The sequence below is a fragment of the Cryptosporidium bovis genome (genome assembly GCF_009768925.1).
Source record: "Cryptosporidium bovis isolate 45015 chromosome Unknown contig_20, whole genome shotgun sequence".
Classification (NCBI taxonomy): Eukaryota; Apicomplexa; class Conoidasida; order Eucoccidiorida; family Cryptosporidiidae; genus Cryptosporidium; species Cryptosporidium bovis.
The window spans coordinates 211,568-234,690 of NW_027125014.1; the positions used below are offsets into that span (position 1 = coordinate 211,568).

A 23,123-nucleotide genomic window follows, 5' to 3' on the forward strand; every position below is an offset into this window, starting at 1 on the left:
ATGGAACTACTTCCTAATGAGGCAGAGGACTTTTCGAGTAGTCGTTATTGGGACGAATTCTTTAGAAAGCGTGGCGAAAACGGAAATCACTCCTTTGAGTGGTATGGTGAGTTCTGTGAGTTGGAAGGCTTGCTGGTTGATTCAATGATAAGAAGTGGAGATGGAGAGAGAAGCAGGTTTGAAAATAAGAAAATACTCCACATAGGATGTGGAAGCTCGAGTTTGGGGGCAGACTTATACGATATAGGGTTTAAGAACATCACTAATATTGATTTTTCTAAGGATATAATAAGCGAAATGTTGAAAAAGAACAAGAAAAGGAGTGAAATGAAGTGGTTGTGCGTGGATGTTGAGAAGGAGTTCGAGGATTATGTTAGTAATGAGAATAATTTCGGTCAGTTTGATACAATTATTGACAAAGGATTTTTGGACGCTTATTTATCTTCGAATACAAGTTTAGATAACGATCCCAAATGCATGTTAAAGTCAAAAGAGTATCTGAGACGATCACTTGATCTTCTAAAGGATGGTGGAAAGTACGTGCTAATAACACTCGGACAAGACTACGTTTCAAAGGCACTATCTCTTAATCTTTACAATATCAGATGCGAAATTGTCGTTGAGCCGTTGATAAGAATAAAAGGGACTAAGTACTTGCCTTACTATATAGAGATAACAAAAAAGGGTGATAGTAGCGACCTTGAATATAATAAAAAGACTAGTTTTATGTTAAGAGAAGTTTTTAACAATGATGATACAGAAAGGGAAAAATTTTCAATATGGAGTTTATCAAAAAAATTGAAAGAGTTGTCTGTAATGTACTGGGACAACAAATATATAGGTTTGTTTTCCCCTGGGGAGATAAGGGAGTATCAGCTAAATTCAAAAAACTCAAAAAGCTTTTTTATTACCGTTTATGACAGCATTAATTCAAATAAAAACGACAAGCCAACCGTTGGTCTTTTGGTTCCTCTTGGTCAGGAACAAGATTGGCTATACTCCTCTAGAAAAGGAATGGAAGAAATTTCAAGACAAGCTTGTTGCAAAAGGTTAATAGTAATATCACGATTGAGCGAGGAAGCAGAGAAAGAAGAAGCTGTTTACGACGATAATATTATTGTAGACGAAATCTCAGACTTTATCTCCCCTCTTGCTCTCAAAGGATCAAAGAGATTTCCCATTTTAACTGTAGGTGACAACGGTAGAAATGGTGAAAAAGAACCAGAAGGCACTACTAAAAGATGTATATACAGCTGCGACTCAAAATACTCCAAAAAAATAATGATCTACGACATTAAAGAATCAGAACATAAGATAAGACGACAAATGATATTTAAGTCAAGTCCCAGACTAATTCAGTCAGAAATAACTCTGCAAAAAGATGAGGGAAACAACAATAAAGACGCCTTTTTATTCAAATACAATAAGGATCTTTCCAACTACTATATTGGGGTAATTTTGCTCTCTAGTTTGTTGGTCAACAAAGTTCAAAACTGTAATGGAGAAAAAACGATGAAAACACTTATTCTTGGTCTTGGTGGTGGCGTTCTTCCAAGTGTTCTCTGCAGTTTGCATTCAAACAAGATTAAAATCACTGCTGTTGAAATTGACGAAAGTGTAAAGGATGTAGCAATTAACTACTTTGGTGTTAATGAAAAGGAAATCAACATTGTTATCAGAGATGCGTTCGAGTATGTAAATTTTATTTCAAGTAAAAATAAGGATAAGTATGATTTTATTGTTGTTGATATAAATTCAAGTAATATAAATGATTCATTAATGTGTCCCGGTACCGAATTTATTCAATTTGAATTTATAAATAAATTAATTAAGGTATTAGATACTGACGGTTTTATTGTGTTGAACGTATCTTGTAGGGATGCTGAAAGAAGATGTCAGGTCTTTAACGAATTAAAAAACATCCTTAAAGCGGTTCAAGATACCCAGATTTGCGAAAATAAGCATGATAAAGACGCAAATGAAACTAATACTATGAATAACAATTACCAAAGCTGTTTTGATTATGACTTAAAAACAATAGAAACTGGAAAGGAAGAGATAAATGAATTATGGGTTATCAAAAGAAGAACAAATAAGGAATATAAGAACGAACTTGAAACGTTTATCTCTGAAAACATTGACTTATTTTTAAAGAATAACAGTAACATCGAAAATATTGACAAATATACCTGGATTGAAAGGTTATCAAATATATTATAAAGTTTAGTCTAACTTTTTTTACCAGTAAAATAAATTTGAATGTGGTACACCTTTCTTTCTTTGTCCCAATAAGTTTGTATCCTCTGTCTATTTATTTCCATACTAGGAACTCTTATTCCAACTGTATTGTACGGTTCCGCACCTACAAATAAATATTGGTATCTAGGATCAGGTTTCTCAATCTTCTGTTCCCAACATGACATTATTCTATAACTAGGAATGCACTCTTCCAAGATTTCGTTAAAATTAAATCTACAATAAATACAATACGTCCCACCAGTGCTAGATTCTCTGTGTTTTGTGATCTTGTACTTTGGTTGGCCTATTTTTAAAATCTTCTCTTTGTTTTCATCCCTCTCCTCGTCCACTTTTTCGGTCCTTCGTATTATTTGTGGAACCTTATCCTTCGAGGCTCTGTATGCTAAGTTGGTTTGGTGTTTTCTTCCTTGGGTATGAGATAAATACGAGCCTTCATTTGTATGTATAGTCGAACAAAGTCTGCACTCAACCTGTCCCAAATGATTTCTCATATAATAAGGATCCTTCGATAAGTCTATACTTTCCAATGCCAGCCTCCTAAGTCGTTCTCTTCTTTCTATTGCAACATCTTGAGAGCTGGCCAAAGCTCCACTTCCTGTTTTGTGTCCCTCCCTGTGTTGAAAGTCCATTGTTTATCAGTTCACTTTCTCAAATTTTGCGCTAGTTTGGGACAAAAGAAATAGCTTTCTTATTTCTCATGGAATTTATATTATTACTGTCTTTGTCTGTCTCGTTATGTATGCACTCCTATTTCTGAAGAAAAAAAGGTTAATTTTTTTGAGATTTCATTCCGGTACCTTTATAATTAGAGCGCCAGCATGTTTAACGGTATTGCGAGAATTTGTATTATTTTTATTATCAATATACTAGAGGAAAAAAATTATTAAAAATGAGGAATAATTTAATTAGGTGCTTCAAAGTGTGTTTTTAATTTTGAGATTGAAATTCGTGGAAACTCTTGAATTCGGTCAGTCACGTAGGTGTTTCAGAAGCCAGTCCTCCATACATATCGTCTTTGAATAACCCATAAAATTCGGTGTATTGGTGTGTTTTGCATTCTTCACTTTGGAAATAGATACATAAACAAGCGAGATAGCTGGTTTTTGATGCAAGATATTTGTGGACACACCTGAATGTGTGTATTCCTCTAATGGTTGAAGTAAGACTTTTTTATAGTTCTGGTTGGAGAAGTGTATTTTTGCATTACCAAAGTGAAGAACATAATTCAAACACCGGTGATTCAAAATGGATGTTCAAGAACTTCGTGCCTGTAGAGGGGAAGAGAGGTTGGCATTCAATAGTGCTGAATACAGAAATGTAAGTTTCAAACGCATAACTGAAAATGTGAAATAACTATTTTGTATTTAATATTTAAAACTTGTAGGGAAAGTCTTGAATTTGTGATATGTAACGACAGCAAAACGGAATGGGACAATCCTCCAATAGATTTGAATCACCCAAGCGCGAATAGAAACTATAAAATATGCTTAAACAACAATGAAGAACACAGATATTGCTTATTTAATGGAAAACTATCATTAATACCTAAAATATCACCAATTGTGTTAGTTACGGACTTGGATGGGACTTTGATAGGTAACAGTTATTATTTGAGTAAATTTAATGATATTTGGATAAGAGAACACATGTTTAATGGCTCAAAACTAATATATTCAACTGGAAGAAATTTAAAAGACTTTTTAATTGCATCTAAACAATATAATTTACTCAAACCAGACTTTGCTATTTGCGGAGTCGGAACGGAAATATACGAGTTTCCAGAAGAACCGATGGAAATAAGCATTTATTACGATTATTTAAGATTTACGCTAAGGTGTGAAAAAGAGTGCAATGTTCCACTGTCCATCATTCAAAAATACCATGATATGGGAGAAGAGATTAATCTCCAAGACGAAAAATACATCGACAAGCCGGAGAATCAAGCAAACGAGGCAAATCCACTATTCCCGGAGTGGTGTCCAAACAGGTTGTTTGCTTGGCCAGTGAGAAAGTGGTTTGAAAAAATAAAAGAAAGCTTTAATAGAAACAAAGTAATGGATGATACGGAAAAGATACTGAGTAAAAATAACTTAAACCACTACGTAAATGGAAATAACTTTCACGATCCATTTCGCTTATCAATGTCCATTTACACTAAAGACGCAAATGAGACATTTGATATTGTAATACAAGCGAACAAAAGAAACTATAAATATGCCATTAGTGGGCAGGGAGAATGGAAATACTTGGACATTCTTCCAGAAGTTGGTGGGAAAAAATTCTCAATAATTTTCATTTTCAAAGAAATACTGAAGGGTAAGATTCCATTGAATAGATTTCTAGTGTGCGGGGACTCTGGTAATGATGCCCATATGTTTTCTTTAAATGAGTCAAAAAACTGTTGTGTTGGTAATGCTCAACAGGACCTAAAAGACTTTCTTTTAAGCAATAAGAGGACGTTTAAATCAGTTTTCAGGCAAAATGAGAAACTTGGAATGGTTTTCTTTTCTGACAACTCTAGCGGGGAAAATGAATGTTTAAACACTGAATCTTCCTGTCAAAACAAACAGAGTGAACTACTTAAAAAGATTATGAAAACCCAAAATTTAGATCCCCCGGACGAGGTGAGTTCCCTCTATAACACCTTTTACCCACTTACTCGGATTTTTTACCTTTGATTTGTTTGCACCTTTCTGACATACATTCACTTGTCACTTACATTGGTCACACTACCATTGATTTCTCCTGCTCAGATATTCATCTCGATATTTCCAAATGCTGGTGGTATTATTCAAGCCTTAATACACTATTGTTTCGTCTCTAATAGTTATTTACTTTAAAAATAACAGAGATTATAAATTATTTAAATAATCATAAGTGGTATTAATGAGAATTTTCAAGAAAATCTTTTTTTATTATCTTATTGCAGTTATTATTTTCTACTCTCTTTTATTATCTTTGTCAAATAGCTTCATATTAATTATTTCAAATGATACAATGATAGGAGATACAGACGAAAATGAAAGTATATGCTCTTGAATTTCATTCAATGTATACTTTTAATTTTAAACGGTGTTACGTCTGTATATTTCCATGAACATCATTGTCTTATATAAACTCTATATACTTCCTTAACTTATGCGACTCAATTCATTTTCAATTGGGAAACGAGAAACAAATACTCGAGTCAATAAGTTGTTTTCTCCATATTTCACTCGTAAATATTATTTCCGGAAGATTTCTCTTCCTCTGAAATAAACATTAACTTTTGAATTCAGTAGAAAATCCTGCCATCAGAATTGTTCCTGCAAATAGGAAGTTGAGAGTCACATTTAATAGTTTTATATCTACGCTCCTCACCCCCTAAATCTGGAACAATATGTCTTTTGAATATTCCTGGCTCCGTCATATACCTAGGAGAGACATCTTCAAAGCTGCTTGTATCGATAACATCACCAGAATCGTAGTTTAAAGTAATATCATTATTAATTGAAGAAAGTTTATCCTTACTATATCCGCAGCCACTTTGTGGGGCACCTATATTTTCTCTTCCTATTAAATCCAGTATATTGCAACCACCGCTGTTCCGTGATGGTACTTTACCTATCTGATTATAATTGCCACAAATAATATGACCATCAACATTCCCTACATCCGCTAAATCCTTAGGGGATTTATCATCCAAATCCAAACGAAAACTAGATTCAGAATTTATTATATCTTTATCAAATACGTCTTCTATATTACTACATGTTTCGTTCTCATTTCTAACATCGCTCTCATATTCTGACAAAAAACTTCCCTCGCTCGTTGATTCACAATCATCATAGTTCCAGTAATTTCCTGTTTCAACTCTAGCAGGTTGGCCACTACCTATTCCGTCAGAATCGTATACAGATTCATCAGGTGCAGAGTTCATTGGTGGAGCCGTAACTAGTATATAATTCGAAGCACCATTTTGCTGTGTTGCTACAGAATTGTTTGAACAATTACTGATAAATCTATTATTGGTGTCTTGCGATTCATTACATGGAAATACAAATAAACTCTCGCCATTACCCGGAGATATAGGAGGAAGTTCGTCCACTATTCTTATGTCACAAACATCTAAAACAGTAGAAACTGAAAAATCTGAAGTGTCGTACTTTTCAGAACCTAGTGATTCATTAATTAAAAAAATGGACTGTTTTATTTCATCCAAAACTTGACTTATAACTACTTCAGATGCCATCTCACCCTTAAGACTACTATTTACCAGCGATTTTGTATTTTTGTAATTAAGTTTAAATATTTATTGAATTAGTTACACCTTTTGAACCCTCTGTAGGAGTTCAAATTAGTACACTAATTTTCAAATATGTTACTTTATTATCTCTTCAGTCTTTTTTCATATAATGTATATCAAGTAAACTCGTATATTATTATTAATTGGCACCTTGTTTCAATTGCTGTAATAGTTCCATCTTTTTCCTGCGGGCCTTGAAATTTAATATTAAATATAAATATACCCTCAATTGCTCAAAGGAATATTAACTTTGAAATAAATTAACGACCCCTCAAATACGTAAATACCTAGATTTAATAGGCACGTTTCAAGTCAAAATTTTTTTTTTTATCTTGCTCTTGAAAGCCATTCGTAACCTAACTTTTACCAACTTTAATGAACTAAAAAAAACCACTTTATCATATCGACATTATATTAAAAAAGCCACTATTGGCATCTCACCAGCTATTCACGACTAAGTGCAACCTAGTAACTCTCGTAATCTTTTTTTGTTTCCATTTATATAAGTTTTCATCGTTTTTATTGCTCTTCTATACATATTTTACTCTTCATTTTATTCAGCCTCCAAAGCGCCACCAGACTAAGCACTCCAGCTGCAACATTGCTTTCAGCTTGAATACTCGAAAATAGGGTCTAAATCAGCTCCAAAACATGAATATAAGGCATATAACTCCTTTTCTCACGTAGAGTATTCAATGTTTTTGCATGTTTTATTTGCACATATCATTTTTATATTTAATTAGTGTTTGGCGCCAATATTAGGTAATAAGAATGCTGTAACATATAAATAAGCATGCAAATGTAATGTGGGTACATGCAAAAAACATGAGATTTCACAATGAAGGAAAAATGCTTAAAAGCAAGGTTTTGGAAGAGAACCTGAGTTTGTTCATTGAAAATAAAGAGTTGAGTGATAAGATATGTGAAAAAGAGGTTGAGAATGTTCAATTACTAGGTAGGATAAGTGACCATGAGGAAAATAAAAAAAGTCTTGAGAAATTCATAAGTAAAATAAGAGAAGATGAAGTAGATTTATATTTGGATAGTGTATACACCAAAAAAAGACTCGAAAGTTCTGAGAAAGTAGCTAAAAGCCTAAGAAAGTACATTGATTATCTTAAAGATGTAATAGAAAAATGTATAACTTTTAGCGATAGTATCAATAAATTAATAAACAACAAATATAAATGTGGGGACACGTTCTTGTTGGGCAATTCTTACTTAAGTACACATTCAGAGGAATTTTTTAGGGAAGCCTTACAGAATTACTTTAAGATGAACAATTTGATTTACGAGGACCTTAAAGAGGAGTTGAAATATAGGAATAGATACAAAGAACAGAAAAAAGAAAACGCCTACTTAAAGAGTAAAATTGAGGATTTGACTGAGATAAAAATCCTCGATGTTACTAAAGGTGAAGTTTCATTAAATATAAACAAAAAAGGAGGTAAAAGCAAACTAAGTATATCCAAAAAAAATATGCTAGAAATAACAAACATGGATTGTAAACTCGGAAATAATGGTGTAATTGAAGGTTTATGTGGATATTGCAATAACAAAAAAGCTTCTTTTAGTAATGATGATTTGGAAAAAGAATATTTATTATACTCTGTTAAGCAATTTAGAAAAGAAAATTATACTTTGAAACAAAAAATATTCGAATACGAATTTGATAGTTCAAGGGTTGAAGAAGTGAAAGAATTAGAGTTAAAATTGGAGGAAAAACAGACAGAAATTGAAAACTTGGAAAAAGAGTATTCACTTTGGGTGTTGAATCTTCAAGAGGAGAATTCCGAATTAAGGATAATAATTAATGATCAAGAGAAAAAAGAAATGAAATTAATTGAAAATATGAATAATGAGAAAGAAAAGACCAAACAAGAGTATAAACAATTTAATGAAGAATTAATTAATGAATATGAAACAAAACTGAGTGAAAAAATAACAGAATTGAACAAGATAAGAAATGAAAACATGTATGATAATAAAAAAAATATTGAATTAGAAATAATTAGAAAAAACTTGAACCATTCGGAGGAAAATTTGAGGAAATTTTCAGAAGAAAACCAAAATTTGAATGTAAAATTAAAAAAATTAATGAAAGAGTATGAAAAGTGCGAGGAAGAACTTCATAATGCTGAAAAAGTGATTAAAAATGCAAACGATACTATTTCAAATTTAAAAGAAACCCAAATTAAACTAAATGACCAACTTAATAATGAAAAAACTTTGCACGACAAATTTGAACAAGAAGCTTGTACGTTAAAAAAGGAGTTGGATAACTTTTTAAGTGATATGTATAAAGGTGGTACACAAAAAAAAAGTAGAGGTAAAATTATTGGAGAGGCAATTGAAAGTGAGCGTTTGGGTTCAGTTGAAATTATAATCGGGCATTGCAAAGAACTTGAGAATAAGGTTGAAGAGTTAACCACTCAATTAGAAAACATAAAATATGGCAATGAAACAATGTTCGGAGCCCCTGGCGGTAAATGTTCAAAATTAACCAATAATCTTTCTAGTGGTCATGCAAATAACATTAGTAACAATGCTGAGATAGAAACACTGTTTGATCAGGTTCAGAACCTTAAAAAAGAGAGGGAACAACTTAAAAAAGATATAAGGCAAAGAGACTGGGCAAGAGTGGAGACTGAAATGTTGCAAAAAAAGACGCTGGAGGAAGTAGATCAGCTTAAAAGGGATAATGCTCGTTTAATGCTTGAAAATTTAAGATTAAGGGACTTGACCGGGAATAGAAATTCAATTCAAATAAAATCTACAGTTTATAATTCAAACCAAAGCGATGAGAATACTCAGTCAAACAGTTCAAGATCTTCTTTGAATAAAGCTGTCCAGGGTGAACACGTTAAAGAAAGTGGGGTTGAATTTAATCAAAGTGAATGTGACAGAAAAACTGAAAACAGCATTCAGTCAATGTTAAATCTAAAACCCCCAAAGAGGCATAGCTTATTACTTTTTGGTCAAAAATCAAATAGAGATAGCATCAACTAACTCAATTTACAAACCTATAGAAGTTATACTGAAAATCACAGTTCGGCCATTAAATTTAAAAAATAGGAGGGGAGAAACTTACCTCTTCTTACTTGCCCTATTTTTTTACCTCCCACAATAATCCCAAGGTTTGCAATTTAGATATCAATTTATACCATATTTCAACTAGGCGCCAAAATGTGGAATCAAAAATGTAATTTTCAAGGTAAAATAAAAAGAATTAGGATAATTGCATGTATAAATTAAATCATACTGGTGATAATTGGAATAACTGCGGTGAGAGTTTGAAGTATACCAAATTTATTTGGTAGTTTACATTTGCTTAGTGGGGTTAGAGTGCAAAAAGGGGAAAGGAGTACGCTAAACGGGAGTTAAATGACGAGGATCTAAAAAGTTAAGAAAATTTTTTGCTTCTTTTTTGTTGTTAATTCATTTATCTGTCAAATAAGAGTAAGATAATCTATAGCCAAAGGGAGTAGTATCCACATCTTTACATCTAATAAAGTCATAGGTGTTAGTTAAATATGGATTTTCTAAAAGACGTAATTAATATGTACATGAGAAAGTTTCTACAATTAGAAGATTTGAAGTGGGATTTAAAAGAAGGACTTCAAATAGAACATCTAAAAATAAACTCTAGAGGAATAAATGACCAATTTAGAGAGAAGAGTATACCATTTAAGGTTGATAACGGCAGTCTAGAGTCAATGAAAATATCATATTCACCAAAGGACGGAGTTTTTCATGTGCATATAAAAGAAATTCAAACACAAATAAGACCACAGATCTTTTCCACTGTAGGAAAAAAAATTCAACAAGGTTTGGTAAATATTATCTTAGATGAGGATCCCGTCGAGTTTATAGATTCATATTCATATATAAGAGATTTTCCAATATCATATTTGGAGCAAACTAAGAAGAGGGTTGAATCAACAGTTGTTGACTCTAGCTTAATTCCAGAGCCACCAAAATACCCAATTGCAGCTTATAAGTTAAACAACCAACCTTATACCAAGAAATACAATAAAGCTCCAGCATTTTACCCTCCACCTATTTTAGACGGTAGAAAAAGATATTACGATCAGAAAGAAAAGTATCGGAACGAAATTTATTACCTTGACAACTTAGGAAATGAACAGTTTCAAAAAACGGGTAGTGTGAGTTCAGCATTCCCGTCCTACCCAATATTGTACAATGTAACCAGACCACACTCCACCCCGATATTTAAAACAAACAGGGGAGAAGGGAGAAGCATAGACGGATTCTATAGTTATTGCTAAACTCGTTTGTATATTTTTGAAATAGAGAAGCGTATTTATAAAAATAAACGTTGTTTAATGAATTATGTTAAAGGACTTAATACTACATTTTGAGATGTTAATCCTCTCTTTAACTCAAAAACCTTATATTTTCTCTTCCTTTATATCTGTTGCCGGAACTCTTGCTTATCCTCCCCACATTTACATTACTACCAATGTTAGAATTATTACAAATATTTGCTTTTTGTAATAAACTAGATAACTCTTTATCTTGTTGGTTGATTTGATCTATTATCAATTCTGTATTAGTTACCATCATTTCCGTGTTATCTGCAATATATTTACCCTCTTTTAGTTTAATTCCCTCTTTTCTTCCAATATTAGCTACAAAATCATCAAAATTAATATCCTCATCGAGATCATTATCCTCTGTTATATCCTCCCCTGAAAAATACTTATCTTCAGAAGAGATATCCTCCAATATACTCAAAGAGTCTTCCACTCTTAGTATCGATGACAAATTACTAATGTTTTTTTCTTCCCTATATTTTGTTCTTTCATCTGCCTTGTTCTCAGACGGCTTATACAATTCCTCAATGTGTTTTAACCAATCTTTAGCTCTTTCTGACTTAATTAGAGAATCCTTTTGACCGTAATTTATGTTGTCTCCTCCAATATTACATGATCCACTTCCATATACAGTATTCCTTGTAAAAGACTTTTCTGTATAACTTCCTCCACTTCTAATAAAACTGTTTTTGCTATTTCTCGTCCTATATTCAAGCGGAGTGAAAAATGATCTTGTCCTTGCTGAATTATTTGGTGTTACAAAATTCATCCTGTTTCTCTGGATACATCTTTCATTCTCAGAACCTGTATTAAACGAAACTGGTGCAGATTTAATAAATTCATAATCATGTTCCTTAATCACAATACTAATTTCACGAGAAGTATCTAGTTTAGTGTTTAACACACTTTCTTTTTTATTTTCCTTATTTTTAAGTGCTTCCAATTCTTTTTTAATGATTTCATTCTGTTCTAGAGTGTCGCTATACAGTTTGTACGTTTCCAGAAGTCTTTTTCTCAAGTTGTTAACCTCATACCTAAGTTGCCTTCTTAGCTTTAATTCCATCTTATGCTCCAATTCCACCTGCTTTAGCCTTCTTTCCAAGAAACCAACTGTCTGCGCCTCTCTTTCCTTTGTCTCTAAGTGTTTTTTTTCTAGATCATTTAGCTTAACCTCAAGTCTATTCTTTAAAAAGAGTTCCTTGTCACTCAAAATATCGGAATCACCCCCCATTTTGTTGTATACTTAAAAAATACCTTTTTATTTGCATATGTTTTTTTTACCTTATACACTTTGGTAGTACTTTATTATTAATACCAACACATCACAAATATTTACAGAAATCTCCGAGGTTGGAGGAAATAGTATCTAAGTTTCGGGAATCTACTTAAAAATATAACAGAAACTCTTATGTAATTATATTGACAAGTCCCTATGTATCTTCTCTTTCCTAAGTTATATTTTTCTTTTACCTCTTTATCTCTGCCTCTGAGAATCTTTTAAGTTACTAGAATCCCGCCAAAAGATTTCCCCATTTGCATGCTCCCTATATTAGGATAATAGTGAAAATACCATGAAAGTTAAATAATAAGAAAGACTTTGGAATGAAATAAAACGGGAAAGAGAATATAGGTAGAATTAGTTTCAATACTTTCGATTTTCTTCATCATCAAGGTCCATCCTTTTTTCCTGTCTTGTTAAAATGATAACCAGAAAACCACAATTAAGACTTGAAAACATAGAGGGAATATGGAGGAATTCGGACGAGGTATTATTAGAAAATGAGGTTTCCCTCATCCATAGATCCCTTAAAATAATGCTTTCAGAGGTCAATGAAATTAAAGAGGCAAAAAAAACTTCACTTTTATTATCAGAAAAAGAATTTTTGTTTCTAAGAAATCAGTTTGAATATCAAATAAACGACTTTGTTTGTTGTTTTGACTTTAACAGAATTCAAAATTTGAGTTTAAGAAGAAATATAGCCAAATATTCGTACCATATATTAACATGTATTTTAAATATTATTGAGAAATCAAAGGTAGACAATGTTGCACAAACCTCACTACATTTAGTAAAAGACAGACTTTATAAGAGTTGTCAAATATGTTTGAACTATTACTTTCCATCCAAAGCAATAAAAAGTCTAGAAAATTGCATTCCCAGTGATGATTCTGTTTTATCACCATTCTCTAAAAAAATCAGTAAAACAAAAATCGAAGCTCACAATGACCACCAAAATACTAGCTTGACGGAAACGCCTCCAAAAAGCTCATTTAGGATGAGATCTCATTATAACCTTCCAAACCCAAGTCCTTTTCATACAGCTATTGAGTCTCCGTTAATTGGTACAATCGAATTTAAAAACGGCTCAAATACAAGGTACAACTCATGTGAAAATTTGTCCATTGAATTTAACAAACATGAAAATAATAATGAGGATGACCTCTCTTTATCTAATTCAGAATTTTTTCCAAAGGAATTTCAACATCCACTTCCAATTGATGAAACAAAAAGAAGACTAAGGGAAAAGCTTATGAAAAAAGAAGTTAAAAATTTGAATAAAAAAATCGAATACACTAAGGAAATAAATAATCTTAATTCTCCATTTAGTGGAAAACAACTTTATAGTTCATGGGGAAGCGAAAATAGTGATAACTCTGATCTACAAATTGAGGATCTTGTCTCTTCCAGCAATACTATTAAAATCAAGCAAAAGATTCTGACTATTAATAACAACATTGAATGTACAAGAATCGCTTCAGAATTAGCTGAAACGTTAGTTGAACCAAACAGAACTAAACGAATCAAAAAGGAAACTTACCAACAAAGCATTGAAAGATCAATAGAGCTTCTTAAAAGTTTAGGTATATGTTATAATTTGAAGCCTAATATTCTATCGAAAAAAATGTTTCATACTATAGAACAAATTACTGATTATTCCTGATAAATTTGTTTATTTACTTCTTCTATTTTTTCTATTAATTCATGTTCATCAAAATTAATTACATTTACATCAATTAGCATTATTATACGTGTTATATAATCTGTTATCCCCCGGTATGTAAACCAATAGCTATTTTTAAATAAAATATCTACTTTTCTCCTTATTTCATCCTCTCCCATATTCGAAATTATAAGTGGTATATTTCTAATATCGGATGATTTTAATATTATTCCTAGTTCATTCAACATATTACCGTACGGAAACCAACCGAGATCCTCCCATATGTAAATTGGAATTGTCTCAAGTTGTATTGCTTCATACAATCTAAATGATGTTCTTCCAAAACCACTTGGACACAAATGGAATACTGAACGTTTAATTACTTCTTTAAATCTTTCCCCTTCGTAATGAACAAAAAAGGTAGTGTTTTCATTTTTTTTAATTATTCCCGAAAAAAACTTGTCATCTCCGTCTCTTATATTTTTGCTGCTAAATCTCTCAGTTGATAGATCGTTATCTGTAATATTCTTATATTCAAGTTCCTCAAATAATTTTTTTCTGGCTGGAAAACGTTTTTTTACTATTGTCGACGAAATCCAAATATCTTTTTTAAAATCCAGTTTCTCTTCTTTTTGAAGTTCACCCTTAATTAGTGGTATTGGTATTTGCTTAAATCCAGTTGTAGCCCCTCCAGCATTGAATATAATTATGTTATCTTTTGAATTAAAATTTAACTTCAGCTTTCTAAGTCCCTCCGCATCCTAGTTTTCAAATTAAGGTATTGTCGCTCAAATAAAGAAAAAAGGCATTTAACTTACCTGTAATACTGTGAAATAAACCAAGTCAGGACTTAAGGTGTCCAAGAATAACTGTGTCTCCTTTAGCCACTCATTTTTTTGATCAACATCTACTTTATTTCTTTGTATTGAAGTCCAAAAAATAGGTATATATATTGGTGGAATATTATCCGCAGTACAGTATTTCAAGTTACTATTGCTATATTGTATAAGCCAATTGCAAAATATCCCATCTTCTATCCAAGGACCAAAATAACCAGAGTAATTGGTACTTAATCTTGGTCTTAGGTTACTTGTTTCTTCAAATACCCTTATTTGTTCATTACTTAAACATATCTCAGTGGCAAATGAACTGTTGTTATTGCCATAAATTGAATTAAATTCGTCCAAAACTATATTACCATCAAAATTCAATATGCACTCGGAATAATTTAACGGTTTCTCAATATCTAATAGTAAGGCTCTATTTTTTGATTTACTAAAAATGTTTTCTCTACCTAAATAAAATACCAATATTACAATTGTGAATCCAAAAAATACCAATGTAAAAGGAAATGCTCTAATAAACTTCATGATCAATCAATATTTGAATTTCAGGTGTAAAAAAAGAATATTTTTATCTAAACTACTCCTCTTTAAATTCTTTAATCCCCTTTTTAATTTGTTAACATCAATAATCAATATAAACTCACTATTGTTTATACATGTGCAAAAACTATTTAACACAATTTTCTATTACTTTAATAACTGTACATGTGTTATTTTTTATTCTAAATTCTTCACGTTTTCTATAACAAATAAATTATTAGAATACATTACTTCATTGTTATTCATGCCTGAATTAATGAAATCAAATGGAAACATCGTCAAAAAAATAGTAATTTAATTTTAAATTATTAATTACGTGTCATTTTTTGATACCTAATATTTTAATGTCTATACATGTAATCTGGCATGTAATTTTATATTGCATGTGGACAGCATATATATATATACATTTTAAAAAAACTATATGGAATAAAATTAAAAGTATAATTTAAGAATTAATTTTTAAATTAACTTTGAAAGTTTATTTTTTTAAATAATACTATCAATTTTGATTCATTAGATAAAAAGGAGAAAACAGTAAAAGTTTAATTAAAATGAGTGGAGTTGAAGTAATATCAGAAAAAATGAGTGAAACAGGTAAGTTGGTATTTCAAATCTTGTTTATACTTAAAATCATATTATTCTACGAACATTCATCAATTTTGCTTTTTTCAACCATCTAAAATTGACACAATTTAACAGGTTCACCAGTAAAGATTCAAAATCAAAGTATGCTAATAATAAAAAACAATGATCCTGTTCCGAAATATGTTAGGGTTCTAAGAGAAATTTTCTTGGGATTGACAGGCGTTCATGGATTATATGTGTTTGTGAATTACTTATTTAGAAATTATCCTGGAGTCATATTATCCTCATTATTGTGAGTTTATATATCTCATGAGAGAAAAAGTTATATATTAATAATTCGGTTATTAATGTCTTTTAGAGTAATTTCCGCAATTTATACTCATTTTGATAGAAGAGTTGCCACATATTCACTTAATGCTGGTGTAGAACTCTTATTATCGCTTACGATTGCACTATCAGGTAAGTTAATTATAAACTACATTTGTATATTAATCACTAATTCTACTTTTTAGTTTATTCACCAATACAAGGTTTTGATAAGTATTTTGATGACAGCAATCTCAAGGTAAGTTTTAGTGTATTAATTAAATAACTAAGGATGTTACTAATAATTTGCTTTTTCAGAAAGTAACATTTCCACAATTGGTTTATTGTGGTTTAATTATAATAATATCAATAATTTTGGCGAAATTTGAACACAAGAATTGCCGAAAGAATAAAAAGACTTAAAGAGGACTAAGAATTTTTTCATGAGTACACTTTTCACCCTTACATGCAAAAAAAAAGTGTTTGCATGCAATGCATGTTTTAGAATTCAAACACTGTTCCGTTTAGACTTTTTTTTTTATTGTAAATAAGAATCAAGCTTTTATTTGTTTTTGTTAATTTTTTTTATTTACTTAAATTATTTATCATCTTTAAGTATCATTATTGAGTTATAAAAGAAGAGGTTGAAATAATTTCAATAAAATTGTTTTAATAATACATATTTTATTGTATGTCCATTTTGAATACAAATTAAATAAAGTAAAAGGTTTTAGTAATAGCAAACTAAAAAATATATTACAAACAGAATCTTAAAAAAAGAAAAAAAAATGAGGATACTTGGAGTATCATGTGGGATGGAAAAAATATTTCGTTTCAAATTTATTGTATTACTGATAGGTGCAGTAATATTTATGGCAGCATTAGTATACATGTTTAATGCAATAGAATATGATAAAGTAAGAAGTAAAAATTCAGCAACAATAAATGAAAATAAAGATGTTGCGAAAGGAATTTTTTTGGAAAATGAGACAATAGATAAAGAAGAAATAAAAGAATTGTTGGACTCATTAAACAGAGTAACATTAAAATTGTCAGAAAGCAAGGATATGTTTGACATGATAGCAGCGTCTATAAATAGAATTTCAAAATACGTCGAGGCAAATGAGAAAAATATAACAGCTACAGAACTAATAAAAAAGGAAGATTCAAAAAATGGTTTTATTGCAAAATCATTGTTATATCCATGTAAATACAAGTATGATGGTCCTGTTTACATATTGTTGACAACAACCCCAGATAGAATAAATAATTTGGAAGTGTATTTAAATTTGTTACACGGACAAACATACGGAATAAAAGAAATAATACTATCTGTTCCATATAAATTCGAAAGAACAGGGCATGAATATCCACCAATTCCAGAGTATTTGTTAGACAAAGAAAAGTTTCCATTATTAAGGATTATAAGAGGAAATGACTATGGTCCAGCAACAAAATTCTTACTACCAATAGAAATAGGAAATTTGCCCGAGGATTCTGGGTTGGTTATCTTAGATGATGATACAAAATATTCAAGGCACTTGGTTTGTGACTATATTTATGTTCACAAAAAATTTCCTGATTCTGCACTGGGAAGAAGAGGACAGGCTTATCATGATAAATGTGACCCAAGTTACAGAACTGACAGACTAAATAGATTGAGTCACGACAGAAAAGATCCAAACTTTATTATTTCAACGGTTGATTTGTTAAGTGGTGTCGGTACTTATTTTATTCAAAAAAGATTTCTAGATAAAGATATATTAACTTTAAAGAAAAAATGTCCAAAAGAAACCATTGAACACATGTTTTTCACTGATGATATCTACATTTCAGGTTATTTGGCATACAAAAATATATCCAGAATAGTGTTTTCGAATAAGTTAGATTTGGATGAATTAAATAAACCATATATGCTTGGTTCTGGTCCAGGTGCATTATGGAGCATAAACAAGGAAACTTATCATAATGAAAACAGTACAGTTAGTCTTGGACTATATTGGGGATGTAAAAACATTGACATAATAACATCTAAATACGAAAATATACTTTGCAAATGGGACAACTAATCGTTTGGAAAAGAAAAATATTAATAACACTAAAATAATTAACGTATATATATTTAATGTCAATATATTAAATAAAAATCATTTAATATCAATTATTTCTTCAAAGTGGTTAGAAGAAGAAATGGACTTGAAATCATCTATTTTATTGTTATTTTCAATGTTAGTACCACTATTTTCATCATTTAAATAATCTTCACCACTGAATTCAGAATCGCCTCCCTCTATATCATCTTCAAGGTCATTATCACTATAAATATCCAAAGTTTTAAGCGAATTCTTTCTTCCATTTTTTTTGGTCTTGGCATTTTTATTTTTGATAGTAATAACTTTTGAAGTATTATTGGAAGAAACAATATTGGTGTTATTTTTATTTGTTTGTACAGCGTTATTTTTTTTTTGGTCTTTTTCTAAAAAACTGGCAATTGTATCGAGAAATTGTTTGATTTCGGAATCAAATGTTTCATTAATAAAGTAATATGATGAAAAATTATCTTTATCATCATTGTTTAATTCATTACCAAAGTCACATAAAACTTTAATTTCATCAAGAATATAATTTATTTCATTATTAGAAAGTAAATTAAGTACATTTTTACCACCTCCCGGTGCGTTTTGAGTGGTTAAAAGATCGATATATGCCTTAATTGAATCCTTTGTTTTAATGGACTTCTCAATAATTTCATTTCTGGTAATGACATTTTTATATGTTGGTAAATGAATTTCACCTGTAAGAGCAAATCTAAAACTCTCAATAATTGACTTTGAAATATCCAATGAGTTTTCTTTTATTATTTCTTCGGTTTTCTTCCAACCGAGTTTACTAGCTAAAGAGGGAATGAGCTTTTTGGAAATAATTTTAGTCCTATCATAATTTTTTTCAATGCAGGACAATACAATAGTAACAAACAATATACTGAATATTCCAATATTATTGTTTGGTTCGTTAAATAGGAACGAATCCAAAAATTTGCTTGAAAGGAATAACCTATCCTTTTCACTTTCACCTTGAATTAAGTACTTAATACCATCTAAATAATAGTTATTAACCATTATCTCCTCAATATCCATCAAATACTTAAATATCACAGGAGTAAACATTTGACTGGTTAGTTCATATTGGCAAGAAATTATTAACAAAGTGAGTATACATCCAGGAGCAAATTTATTATCAACGAATTCTTTAATCTTTTTTTTGTATGTCTCAAGTGTCTCAGGTGTGGTCACAAAAGTTTCATCTTTAATATTATCAAGTGGTTCAAATATTCTGCAATTTGGATAAAGTAAATAATGTGGTTGTTTTTTATCATTGCTAGAAGAAGTAATAAGAGAATTAAAACTTTCAATTAAAGCTGATGAAATAATGGACTCCATTTCCCTACCACTATTATTATTTCTATTTAGATTCGTCCAGTAAATGTATTCCTTTATTATCATTGAAAGATCAGAGTCAAGAATTTTCCACTCCAATAGGTCAACAATTGATTGAAGTTCCTCATTATCTTGGACATTGTTCTCAATTATTCCTTGAAGACCAAACATTACCATAATCGACGAAATTGAAAGAATGTTCAGATAATCAAAGCAATAATTACGGCTATCTTCGTTCAAGGAGCCATGTTTAAGATTAAATCTTATTGTTTCAATAAGAGTACAACTAAATTTGTGTCTAAGGGACTTGTATATTTCAATAGATGATTCATTTAACATCATATAATTAACCTGATTACTTAAATTCGAGTCAATACCTCTAAGCATATCCTGAATAAGATGGGTGTATCCTGTGGTTAGTATATCAAGAGCTATGCAAAAAAGTTGACTTGTTTGATAAACAAGAATTTGGTCTGAGTTCTTTTGGATTATTCTTCCAGATCTTTCCAATACTTCTACTAATAATTCAAATGAATATGGAATCCCATTTTCTTGTTCTGGAGACAACATATCCACATTTACACCCTTATCTTGGGAAGAATTATTTGTGTTGTATTTGTTATCCAAATAAATATTGTCCAAGGTAAGATACTTAATTACACCATATATTCTTCTAAACTTACTAATTGTATTTATAGTTGAATTTTTGGCAGCCTTATTTTTTACTGAAGATGAAGAATTCGTTGATTCTATAGCTCTTGATTTTTTGCCTTTTGGTTCATCTGTCATATCAGAATAAAGAACATTGTCCGTATCAGCAAGGTAATTCCTTCCAACAGCAAAAAAGTCGCTCATAAGTTGTTTTCTGAGATCAGAAATTCCATCTTGTATTCCTTTTATGTGATTTTCATCCATTTGAAGGAAGTATGATGATGAAATTGCATTAAAATCACTCGAATTCATGTTACTTAAGTCAATGTTTAAAATTGGTGAAAGAGACATACAAATTCCATCTATCACTCTTGGGTCTGAATGGCTATTTAACATTTGGAGCAGCTTTTTAAGTGGAAATTGTTTAAGTCCAGAAATACCAGAAGTTATTTCATCTGATTTAGAATTGTTTCTAGTCCTTAAGAGTTTACTGTAAATGCTAACAATAGTCGAGAAAGTTGAAAGAAGAATGGTCAAATTATCCAAATTTTTTTCATGAATGAGTATCAATGGCTCAATATACTCCATTATTGATGAAATTGCAACTAATGATCTGTATTTACCAAATACTATCTCGTTTTTTGAATTTAAATTGGGGTCGTCAATACAACATATTAGTAAATCCTCAATGTAAGATACATTTGAATGAAGAACAAGAAGCAATGTTTTCCTTATTTCTTCGTCTAGTGGTTCTAATTCTTGCCCAGATAACTCAGTAGCAACAAGCATTTCAACGAGGAATTTTGTATCTCTTACACAAGGAGCTTTTGACCAAAAAGCATTTACACACCTGTGGGTAAGTATGACGTAATCCTTCCCAAATTCATGAATAAATTCCAAAAGTGTTTGAAGATCAGATCTTATTCTACTTGGTTCTATTGTTCTTAACCCTTGTAAACCCAGTGAATTTCTCAATTTTTTACATCCAATATGGCTATCGAGAAGATCAATAAGTTCCCGAGATTCAACTTTTTCGTGGGTTATCCCTCCGTCAAACAAGGAAGAGTCGATAAATTCTGCGAGAAGAGCTCCAATTTTTGAGGAGGATGGAGAGGATGACGTAATCCATAATAAATCAACTATTTCATCAATGTACTCCTCGTCCAAAAAATCATTTTTAAGGGCTAAAATAAGAATACTGATAGACAACTCTCCAAATGAAAACAGTTCCTTATGGCTTTCAGGTGCTTTTGAAGAAATTATTATTTCATTTTTAAGACACTCCAATAATCTCTTATTTTTAAACAAATCATGGGATATCGTTTTGAATGTTTCCAATTCGAGAATTGAACGAATACTTTCAAGGATAAAGATTTTATTTGAATAAATTACCTCCTCTGGAAGAAAGTTTGAAAGTGTTTCAGGAACTTCCGTATTTGATATAGCCTCCGAGAGAGATGGAAATACCAAAATACCCTTCGATAGTGTTTCAAAACAGATATTTCTCACATCTTCACTTATGTCTTGAGATCTTGGAATCCAAAAGTCATTCAGCACTTTACTTATCAATATGTCGATATTCTTGGTTATTTTAAAGTAAGAAGACACTTCCTCTTCTAATGATTTATAAGATTTTGAATCGGGAGACTCACCCTTCATTTGATTTTTAAATCTCGATATTTTCTCACTCATATCATTTCTGGATTTTGAAAGCCCTCTAAGTACTCCATTTAAGGCTACGCAACCGGAGTGTCTTAGTGGCCTTAGTGGGGTTTTAGACAATGTGCCTAACCAACCCAAAACAATAAGCTTAAGCGTATCTGGTTCAGAACTACCTTCGAGAGTTTTTGTAAGCTTCTCACCAAGTTCAGAAAAGAAATCTAAAAAGGTCTCAAGGAATGCTGTGTCACCCTTTTTTTTAGATCTCAATGGATAGTACTGTATAACATTGGCATTGTTATCTTGGAGATCAATTATAACTTGATTCATATTATTTTCAACATTACAGAAATTCGTCCAATCTTTAATTCCAAGTGTAAATATGCTTGGAATACCAGCTCCCTCAAATATAAGCTTGATTATTTCCTTCAGACTAAAGATGAAAGAAGAATTGGTAATATTGTCTTGCGTTATCCCTTTATGGATCTGATTAAAAGCGGAAGATGTAATTACACGCCTTTGTTTTGGATTCTCCAAAGCCGTTTTAATCGTCTTATAAAGTTTGCATCTACTTTGAAGTTGTAATTTGGAGTATTTTTTTCCAAAAACACCTCCACTTGATTCTGATATTGGCCAGCTATTCTCTCCTCTTTCTTCACCATTAAGATTATCTGCATTACCTCCAGAAATACTTCCCTCATTCCTCAGTTTTTCTGGTATTTGGAAACCATCATAGTCCTTTTTGGAAGAAATCTTAATTCTTTTGGACATTATTTTAAACTCTGCAAGATGATTCTCTTGTTCCTCTGCTTTTTAAATTATCCCTAATTTCCAAGAAATTGTGTGAGGTGCAAGTAAATTTCCACCCTCAAGGTATAAAGAACCTATTACCTGTTTAGAGGAACGGAGGAGAAGAGAGCCTATATATTAAGAAGAAAATGTTTCTGGTATCTTGACTTATTCAGAGTGCAAAATGGGGAGAACTTTAGATCAAAGTTGCATTTTTTTTGTGAAGAGGGGGGCTTTTTTTTGTTTTTTGTGTTTTCACTGGTTTCCCTCCTAAAGGCAGGTACAGAAGTGTTGTGCGCGAAAGGGGGGAGAGGCTGGTGTAATGCCTTCAGGCTAAGAAGCGGAAGCATGTAAGTTAAAAAGCAGAAGTAATAAGGCTGATAAATTAAATTAAAGCGTTAACGGTGCAAAGATACGGGTAGTTATTTATGTTTGAACAAACATATTGATTCTTGGTAGTGAAAAGGAAAGTGTTCTTTTTTACC

The 23,123-nt window shown here is 31.1% G+C and overlaps 12 protein-coding genes across 12 annotated transcripts; 7 read left to right on the forward strand and 5 right to left on the reverse strand.

Annotated features, from left to right (window-relative positions):
- Positions 1–2,220, forward strand: FG379_001231 (uncharacterized protein; the record flags this gene model as incomplete). Its single annotated transcript, XM_067326834.1, has 1 exon — positions 1–2,220. One exon carries the CDS (start codon positions 1–3, stop codon positions 2,218–2,220), a length of 2,220 nt encoding a protein of 739 aa, XP_067184483.1.
- An 8-nt stretch (positions 2,221–2,228) lies between these two features.
- FG379_001232 (f11a10.2 protein) lies at positions 2,229–2,888 on the reverse strand (the record flags this gene model as incomplete). The annotated part of the gene is made up of 1 exon (XM_067326835.1): positions 2,229–2,888. The coding sequence occupies one exon, from the start codon at positions 2,886–2,888 to the stop codon at positions 2,229–2,231; it is 660 nt and encodes a 219-aa protein (XP_067184484.1).
- A 521-nt stretch (positions 2,889–3,409) lies between these two features.
- On the forward strand, positions 3,410–5,298 carry FG379_001233 (sucrose-phosphatase-like HAD superfamily hydrolase; the record flags this gene model as incomplete). Its single annotated transcript, XM_067326836.1, has 4 exons — positions 3,410–3,576; positions 3,644–4,883; positions 5,013–5,043; positions 5,189–5,298. The coding sequence occupies 4 exons, from the start codon at positions 3,410–3,412 to the stop codon at positions 5,296–5,298; spliced, it is 1,548 nt and encodes a 515-aa protein (XP_067184485.1).
- Positions 5,299–5,533: 235 nt separating this feature from the next.
- FG379_001234 (uncharacterized protein) lies at positions 5,534–6,490 on the reverse strand (the record flags this gene model as incomplete). The annotated part of the gene is made up of 1 exon (XM_067326837.1): positions 5,534–6,490. The coding sequence occupies one exon, from the start codon at positions 6,488–6,490 to the stop codon at positions 5,534–5,536; it is 957 nt and encodes a 318-aa protein (XP_067184486.1).
- Positions 6,491–7,369: 879 nt separating this feature from the next.
- On the forward strand, positions 7,370–9,553 carry FG379_001235 (repeat organellar; the record flags this gene model as incomplete). The annotated part of the gene is made up of 1 exon (XM_067326838.1): positions 7,370–9,553. The coding sequence occupies one exon, from the start codon at positions 7,370–7,372 to the stop codon at positions 9,551–9,553; it is 2,184 nt and encodes a 727-aa protein (XP_067184487.1).
- A 524-nt stretch (positions 9,554–10,077) lies between these two features.
- FG379_001236 (uncharacterized protein) lies at positions 10,078–10,781 on the forward strand (the record flags this gene model as incomplete). Its single annotated transcript, XM_067326839.1, has 2 exons — positions 10,078–10,710; positions 10,758–10,781. 2 exons carry the CDS (start codon positions 10,078–10,080, stop codon positions 10,779–10,781), a joined length of 657 nt encoding a protein of 218 aa, XP_067184488.1.
- Positions 10,782–10,942: 161 nt separating this feature from the next.
- Positions 10,943–12,112, reverse strand: FG379_001237 (uncharacterized protein; the record flags this gene model as incomplete). The annotated part of the gene is made up of 1 exon (XM_067326840.1): positions 10,943–12,112. One exon carries the CDS (start codon positions 12,110–12,112, stop codon positions 10,943–10,945), a length of 1,170 nt encoding a protein of 389 aa, XP_067184489.1.
- Positions 12,113–12,581: 469 nt separating this feature from the next.
- On the forward strand, positions 12,582–13,823 carry FG379_001238 (uncharacterized protein; the record flags this gene model as incomplete). Its single annotated transcript, XM_067326841.1, has 1 exon — positions 12,582–13,823. One exon carries the CDS (start codon positions 12,582–12,584, stop codon positions 13,821–13,823), a length of 1,242 nt encoding a protein of 413 aa, XP_067184490.1.
- A 69-nt stretch (positions 13,824–13,892) lies between these two features.
- On the reverse strand, positions 13,893–15,193 carry FG379_001240 (putative transmembrane protein; the record flags this gene model as incomplete). The annotated part of the gene is made up of 3 exons (XM_067326843.1): positions 13,893–13,952; positions 13,976–14,584; positions 14,642–15,193. The coding sequence occupies 3 exons, from the start codon at positions 15,191–15,193 to the stop codon at positions 13,893–13,895; spliced, it is 1,221 nt and encodes a 406-aa protein (XP_067184492.1).
- A 569-nt stretch (positions 15,194–15,762) lies between these two features.
- FG379_001241 (uncharacterized protein) lies at positions 15,763–16,525 on the forward strand (the record flags this gene model as incomplete). Its single annotated transcript, XM_067326844.1, has 5 exons — positions 15,763–15,805; positions 15,911–16,088; positions 16,155–16,255; positions 16,309–16,361; positions 16,421–16,525. The coding sequence occupies 5 exons, from the start codon at positions 15,763–15,765 to the stop codon at positions 16,523–16,525; spliced, it is 480 nt and encodes a 159-aa protein (XP_067184493.1).
- A 365-nt stretch (positions 16,526–16,890) lies between these two features.
- Positions 16,891–18,171, forward strand: FG379_001242 (uncharacterized protein; the record flags this gene model as incomplete). The annotated part of the gene is made up of 1 exon (XM_067326845.1): positions 16,891–18,171. The coding sequence occupies one exon, from the start codon at positions 16,891–16,893 to the stop codon at positions 18,169–18,171; it is 1,281 nt and encodes a 426-aa protein (XP_067184494.1).
- Positions 18,172–18,249: 78 nt separating this feature from the next.
- On the reverse strand, positions 18,250–22,620 carry FG379_001243 (uncharacterized protein; the record flags this gene model as incomplete). Its single annotated transcript, XM_067326846.1, has 1 exon — positions 18,250–22,620. One exon carries the CDS (start codon positions 22,618–22,620, stop codon positions 18,250–18,252), a length of 4,371 nt encoding a protein of 1,456 aa, XP_067184495.1.
- Between the last annotated feature and the right edge of the window lie 503 nt (positions 22,621–23,123).